The 7,332-nt window shown below is 50.1% G+C and overlaps 1 protein-coding gene across 1 annotated transcript; it reads right to left on the bottom strand.

Annotated features, from left to right (window-relative positions):
- Window positions 1–2,442: 2,442 nt before the first annotated feature.
- On the bottom strand, window positions 2,443–6,437 carry LOC309891354 (keratin, type II cytoskeletal cochleal-like; the record flags this gene model as incomplete). Its single annotated transcript, XM_082785713.1, has 9 exons — window positions 2,443–2,717; window positions 2,797–2,831; window positions 3,109–3,329; window positions 3,657–3,782; window positions 3,929–4,093; window positions 4,344–4,439; window positions 4,705–4,765; window positions 5,260–5,468; window positions 5,985–6,437. 9 exons carry the CDS (start codon window positions 6,435–6,437, stop codon window positions 2,512–2,514), a joined length of 1,572 nt encoding a protein of 523 aa, XP_082641839.1. The 3' UTR covers window positions 2,443–2,511.
- Between the last annotated feature and the right edge of the window lie 895 nt (window positions 6,438–7,332).

Here is a 7,332-nt window from a genome sequence, read left to right on the forward strand (position 1 = left end):
CATTTGCTTCTCATTTTCCATCAGCTTTTCAGCAACTGCAAAAGCTAAAACCCTGCTCTGAGGTTGATGGAAATTTTTACCTCGTGTTTAAAAGGAATTTAATGGCACAAAATCGTTATGGGCTGGGCTGAGTCTGTAGCTCCACCAGGCACGGAGGGGCGAGGTGGGGGCTGCCATCCTGGGAAGCCTTTGGTGCATTTGGGAAGCCTCACTGGGAGCCTAAATGGCTTGATGAGGTTATAAAGGTCAACCCCCCACACAGCAGGGAGGCTAAGAGGCTTTGCAGGCTCTCCCTGGGGATGGTGGGGGCTCTGTGCTCTAGTGCTGGAGCATCCGCAGCCTGGGGAGATGTGTGGAGCGTGGCCTGGGAGCTGTGTCTGCTCAGCTTGGGAGTTGCTGCAATGATGCTGTGTGCTACTGGAGAGCTGAGCAGGGCCTGGACTGCTCCCAGGAGGAGAGGAAGGACAAGGAGGTGCAAAACCACCCAGCAGCTGCTGGTGTCCGGCTTTGAAGTGTTGCTGGGCACCTCGGGGCAATCAGTGATGGGTTTAAGGGGATTTAGGAACCGATAGTAGTAATGAAAAGTTTTCAATTAGCTTTATACAAACTGCTAGAGCGTCTTTGCTTAGTCAGTGCCCTCTAAATGGTGGTGTTTTTGATTTATTTTCACCTGGGGAGTTCCTGGGAGGAAAATTGTTTGGTGCTCCACCCTGCCTTAATGAAGACATCTAACCCAGGAAGCGCCCGTGTCTTGTGCCTTGCTGGCAGCCAGCTGGGTCGTAAACACTCAGCGTTGGGTGGAATGGCTCCTGCTCATTGCACGCAGGCACAGGGAAGAAGAGAGCTCTGCCTTTCTCTTGGTGGTGCTTTGGAGAGAGGTTTCTAAGCCTCCTCCCCGCATAGCTGCAGCTGTGCGCGGAGCATTGACGCATCGAGGGTCACGGGAGAGCAGCGATGTGCAGTCCCTGGGTTTGGAAGGAAGGGCTGGGAGGGTTTTACCAGTGGATGGAGGGCTTGACCTCTGCCTGTTTGAGACCCTTCTAAGTTTTGATGTTTCACAGAGTTATAGAATGGCTCGGGCTGGAAGGGACCTTCAGGATCATCTGTTTCCAATCCTAGCCCTAGGTGGGGATGCCACACACTAAATCAGGCTGCCCAGGGCCTCATCCAACACCTCCAGGGACGGGGCATCCACAGCCTCTCTGGGCAACCTGTCCCAGTGCCTGACCTCCCTCTGAGTGAACAATTTCCTCCTAACCTCTAATCTGAATCTCCCCTCTTTTAGTTTAAAACCATTCCCCCTTGTCCTGTCATTGTCTGACTGAGCAGAGTTGCTCCCAACCCTTTCCATAAGCCCCCTTTAAGTACTGAAAAGCTGCAAGGAGCTCACCCCGGAGCCTCCTCTTCTAGAGGCTGAACAGCTCCAGGTCTCTCAGCCTCACTTCATAGGAGAGCTGCTGCAGCCCCCTGATCATCTTCACGGCCCTCCTCTGGACCCATGCTAACAGATCATTAGAGAACTTGGAGTAGAGACAAAATTAACCCCTCTTCTCCCCAAAAAGAAGCAGGCACGTGGTGCTGGTTGTTGCTATGTCGATTTATTGGAGATGCGAGACTAAAACTAGGATAAAAGCCATTAATGAGCATTGCTGGCTAAATGCATGGTATTAGGAATAATTCACTGCATCCTCTTTCTTTCCCAAATCTCAAACGGAGTAAATATACTTACACTGGCAGCTTCCTTTGCTATATATTGAAAGACAGAAAGGTGATTGAAACTGGTCTGATGTGTTTGAGATTGGATCTGAATCCTGTAAGCAAGATCACAGAGGAGTTTTGTGTCCTGGGGGCCAGACCTTGTGATGGATCAGCCCCGTTCATACCTGACAGCAGACTGGTGCCCAGGCCCTTCAGTTAAGATGGTATTTGTGGCATCAGATGAGCCATACCATTTAGAAAAACGGAAGGAAAAGGAAAGTTGAGGATTAGCTTCAAAATATGTAATGTGAGTATGAAGCAAACTGCCTCCAAACAGCAGCAGCCACTGAAATCTATCCTCTGGGGCAAATATTCAGTAGGATTGGTACAATGTGTAGGGAACATGCAAGCCAGGCAGTTTTGGGTGAGTTCTGCTGATGCCAGGGGTATATCTGTAAGCTAAAAGGCAGCTGATAGAACTAAGCTGATCTAGGGTGGGAGCTGCTAAAACAAGTGAATAAAGCTGAGTAAAGCCCTAATGAAAATGCTCATAGGTAGAAGCTGTGCTGTCTCACACTTCGTTTTGATCCTGAAATCTGTGGAAAGACCAGGGAACTGCCCCAAAGGCATCGTGTTTGAACTGCGTAATGGGAATGATTCCTGAGCACAGAAAAGCCCTCTTTGCCTTTTGTATCCCCATGCATAGAAAATGGGTGTGCAGAGTGGGGGAGCTGGGTGCACGTGCTCCGGCGCTGGCCGGCTCTTGCCGTGTGTGTCGCTTCGGTTCCAGCCTTGCCGTTCATCTGCAGCTCCTTACATGTGGCTCCTGGCCGACTTGGTCGTGGACACAAGCTTCACGTGGGAGCTCCTCGTGCTCCCACTGCGAACAGCCTCACCGCAGACCCCAGCGCTGCGGCTCGCGCTGCCGTTCCTGCATGAGCTTCTCTTGGCAGGCACTTGGGTGCTGGCAAAAGTGGGTTCTGGGCGGTAGGCGAGACCTCTCTGGGAATGGCAGACAGCTGCAAAAGGCAAAGCAAAACTGAATTTCAGCCTAGGGGATTCCTGGAGGAAAGGCAGAAGTTGAATGCTCCAACTTACAGATGTTGACGGGCAGCCCTTCTTCTGCACGAAGCCTGCAGAGAGTGGGAAAAGGTTCTCCATTACTGACCTGTCTTCAGCTGCAAAGCCCCGTTAGCCTCACCTGTGAGCCTGACCCCTCTTTATCCTGCTCTCTGTGCACCAGTGGAGGTGTGGTAGGACTGATGGGAAGAGCTGCGCTGGGGCTGCGAGCCTGACTTGCAGCATGGCAGCTCTGAAATAGCAAAATAGCTCTGACCATTTTTATTTTTTTCCCTTTTGACACATGGGTCTAAAGTAGCTTGTCCAGCCCTGTTGGTGTCTGTCACTCACCTGTTCTCCTCTCCCTCCAGCAGCTTCCTGTAGGTCGTGATTTCAATGTCCAGAGCCAGCTTGACGTTCATCAGCTCCTGGTACTCACAGAGCTGCCGGGCCAGGTCTGCCTTGGTCTGCTGCAGAGCTACCTCCAGCTCAGAGAGTTTGCACTTTGCGTCCTTGATGGATGTTTCCCCACACTGCTCAGCATTGGCCACAGCGGTTTCCAGTTTGCAGCGCTGCAAGGAGCAAGACACGGTCAGTCTTCAGTGTCCCTTGGTATTTTCAAACATAATGCATTATCTAGAGGTGTATTTAAAGTCTGGTTGTGCATTCAGCCCAGCAGTAAGATGGACATGCAGTCCTCCCCAGCAGAGGTTTAAGGGAGCTGGGTGTGCAGTTTCAATGCTTCCTTGTGCTGCTCGCAGGGGATGGGATGCTCTAACTGTAGCTGCCTTCAGGCAGTGCCTGAGTTGGACTTTAATGCAGCCCCAGCCAGAACAGCGAAGTCCTGGCTACTGAGCATCCTTTGCAGGATGTACAGCACCGTTTAATTTTGTGCTCACCTGGTCCTTGGCATTCCTGACTTCTCCATTCAGTTTCTGGATTATCCGTGTCAGCTCACTTATTTCTTTTTTCGTCTCTCGCAGGCTATCAGCGTTCCTGCCTGCAGTGACTCGCAGCTCCTCAAACTAAAAAAGCCCCAGAGACGTTGTTGTGTGTCTCAGAAAACACATGCTTTGAGTTAAATCAGAGTATATTAGGAGCATGAGGGTGTTTATCTTGTTTTTAAGAGAGAAATTGCATCTGAACCCCCCCCCCCGGCAGTTTTTCTCACCTTGCTTTTGTACCAGGCTTCTGCTTCTGCCCGGCTCCTGCAGGCAGTGTCCTCGTACTGAGCCTTGACATCAGTAATGATGCTGTCCAGGTCGAGGTCCCGGCTGTTGTCCATCTGTACAATCACCTGAGTATCTGAGATCTGAGTCTGCAGCTGCTGGGTTTCCTGGTGGTGACAGTGAGAGGCTGGTTCGGCTGTGCTCCCAGGCCAGCCCCTCACTGGTGTGTCATGCACATCATGCAACTTGCTCCCCCTTTGTGGTGACCAAGCAGAGATGAATTGCTGGGTCTCCCCGTTCACTGCAAGGGGTGACCTCTGCCCTGCATTACCCCTTCTTCCCCTTTCTGTTGGGACAAACAGCTCCAAGACTGGACTGTGAAATCCAAACAACGGCAGCGACAGGGAGGCTTCTTACCTCTTCGTAGAGCATTCGCAGAAAGTCAACCTCTTCTTTCAGGCTTTCCACCTTGGCCTCCAGCTCTGCTTTTTTTAAGAAAAAACAGTCTGCATCCTGAAGTCGTGTTGAGGAGAGAAGAAGGAAGTTCGTTAGCGAGAACAGACTTGGGGCTACCCTTAGGGTAAGGGACTTTTGGTGCCGGTACCATGACGGTGCGCCAGCTCCCAATTACACAGTTGCTGCTGATCTGAGTTCAAGCAAACCTGAGCACCAGCTCCTGTTTGTACTTGTTTTGTGTGCTGTTTTGGGGAAATAAATCTCTGTGTGCGCCCCAAAGACCCAAACCTGGAGAGGAAGGTTCAAATGGCCCCTTGCTCACCTTCTTCAGGGCAATAAACTCCTTCTCAGCACAGATCCGCTGGCTGCATTCATCTTCATACCTGCGTGGGAAAATGGGAGATTCTGAGTTCAGTGCAATTACATCCTTGTTTGGGATTCTGCAGGCCTTATTGCAAGAAATGAAACTCCTCCTATTTTTTTTTAAACTTCTCCCTAGATGATTTGGGGTGCTTTGTTCTTGTTTTGTAGCCCATGGGAAAGCAAACGTTTTCAGAGAGGTTTCGGTGTTTTTACAAATTTGCAGCAGAACTGTTTTCGTTCAGCTTCTGTACCAGAAAACAGTTGCTTAACTATTCTACATGTTAATTCCTAGAATTAGGAAAGAGACAGAGAACCTGGAAGAGACATATCCTGTTTTCTCCATCTTCATAAACTGGGACTTGGTTTTATATACTAGGATGCTGTCAGACCTCTCTGCCTACCTACAGGTTCTCTGGGAACTATGTACTATCATGAAAAGTTCATGATCTCTGCCTTCTTATGAACCTAGGACAACATTTTGAGCCTTACACTCACATTTCTGTCTTCAACTTACATTTTCTTGTTGGTTTCCAGAGCCTCTTGCGCTGCTTTCAGGTCTGTTTCCAACAGGGCTCTGTTGCACCCCAGTGCTTCCAACTGCTTCCTTGAGTTACCAATATAAGCCTCTAGCATGGGCATGATGATATTCCTGCATTGTTTTTGACCCTGCAGAAAGCTCCACTTGGTCTCCAGCACCTCATTCTGTTGCTCCAGTAATCGAACCTGAATCCCAGAAAGCAAAATGGGAAACGAGATGAGGGTTAAGTGCTTGTGAGAGCCAGTGTCCACGCAACAGCCGTGAAATGCATGGTCCTGCTCCTGGTCCACTTGAACGCGCTGTTTCTTACTCCAATGTTCTTTTGTGCATATGCTTTTTCTGGGTAACTGATGTGGAAATGCACAAAAACCTAAATGTTTCCAGAAAGGGAAAATTTGCAACAAATTAGGAAAACGTGGAGGCAAATGGGGAGGAACTGGAAGGCTGATAAAGCCATTCTCAGCGTGTTCCCTCCCTGCAGTCAGGCCTAGAGATCAGATCAGTAGTGCCAGTACATCAAAGCTTCCCTGATGGCAGTAAGACTACATGGCTTGTTGAACACCTTGGTGTTCAACTGTGAAAGTTGCCCTCAATGTCTATAAAAAGTTGTGTTACAAAGATTTCTTGCCTGTTACATGCTAGACACCTCCCTTGGACCGCTGCGCCCGCGAGCTGGAGCTGGGGAGGGTTTTGCTGCTCACCTTGTCAATGAAAGAAGCAAATTTGTTGTTAAGGGTCTTGATCTGCTCCTTTTCTTGATACTTCACTGTTTGCATGTTGGGATCAAATTCCAGTTTGAGTGGCTGCAGCAGTTGCTCGTTAATGGTGATGGGTGTGATGGAGCGCGGCCTGGAGACTCCACTGACCCTGTAGCCAAAGCCAGCACCTCGGTAGCCAAATCCCACGCTGGCTGCACCAAAGCCATATCCAGATCTCGGAGGAGGACATCTTCCAACAGCTATCCTGGGCTTGGAGGATGCCGTGCCGTTGAGACTCCTGGAGCTGAAGTAACCCAGCCCGCGGGGGCCCGCGCCGCTGCCCCAGTGCCACGAGGCACTGCTGAAGCCGCGTCGATGCCGGGGCAGAGCGGCGGAGGACGAGCTGAAATTCCGAGCGGCACGGCCGGAGTTGATGCTGTAGGAGCGGCAGGACATGGCCACGGGTGGGAGAGGGATGGGTGCAGGCGATGTGCTGGCAGCAGATTCCCAGGTGCAGTTCCCTCTGACCGCAGCGGAGCACCCTCTTCCTTTTATTTGCGCGGAAAATGGGGCGAGGCTACATGAAACTTCCACAAAATGTTTACGATGCAATGAGTTTGAGCTACTTAGCATACGTTGTGCTTACCAGCAGAGAAAGCAGCATATTTGCCCCATCGAGGTCTGAAGAGTGGTGTTAAGTCAGAGGGGCCATATTTAGGTCTTGTGTAAGAGCGGTAGAAAGCGGGCGAGTTCTGCTGGATGTTTCCTGGAGGTGTAAAAATTCCGCCTTCGCCTTTTTATAGGTTTAAAATGTACCTTTCAAAATGCAAAGTGCTTCCCAGTCAAAGGAGATATTTACATTTTGCTGGTACCTCAGCTTGCAAGTAAGAGCTTTGAAGGAGAATGTGATTCAGCCAGGTGTTTACTAAATAATATCAGTAATAAATTCAAATTCATTGAGAATTAATGAACAAAATCTTGCAGGCAGTTTAGTGGTAAACAACTGTGTTTTGTTGGGTTTGCCTATAAAAAGGTAACACGATGCCAGACAAAGATCTTTGGGACCAACTGTATTTCTCAGAAAACGTGACTTTTCTGTGGGTAGCTGCAAATCATCCAACGTGGTGATTTACTGGGGGGGGGGGATTGCTGATCAGTTGAAACTGAGCCCTGTGTGTGGAAGGTGGTAGCTTTAGCAGATGCTCTTGTTGGCCAAATCCTCAGCAACCCGGCCTCTCCTCCCCTCGTTGCTCAGCTTTGAGGTTGGGTTCCCACCTGCTTTGGGGCAGGGCCAGGCTTGGTCCTTTGCCTCCTACGTTGGGCGAGCACCCTCATTGTGGCGTCGGGGCTC

Source organism: Aythya marila (genome assembly GCF_965140915.1).
Source record: "Aythya marila genome assembly, contig: HAP1_HAP1_SCAFFOLD_193, whole genome shotgun sequence".
Lineage (NCBI taxonomy): Eukaryota > Metazoa > Chordata > Aves > Anseriformes > Anatidae > Aythya > Aythya marila.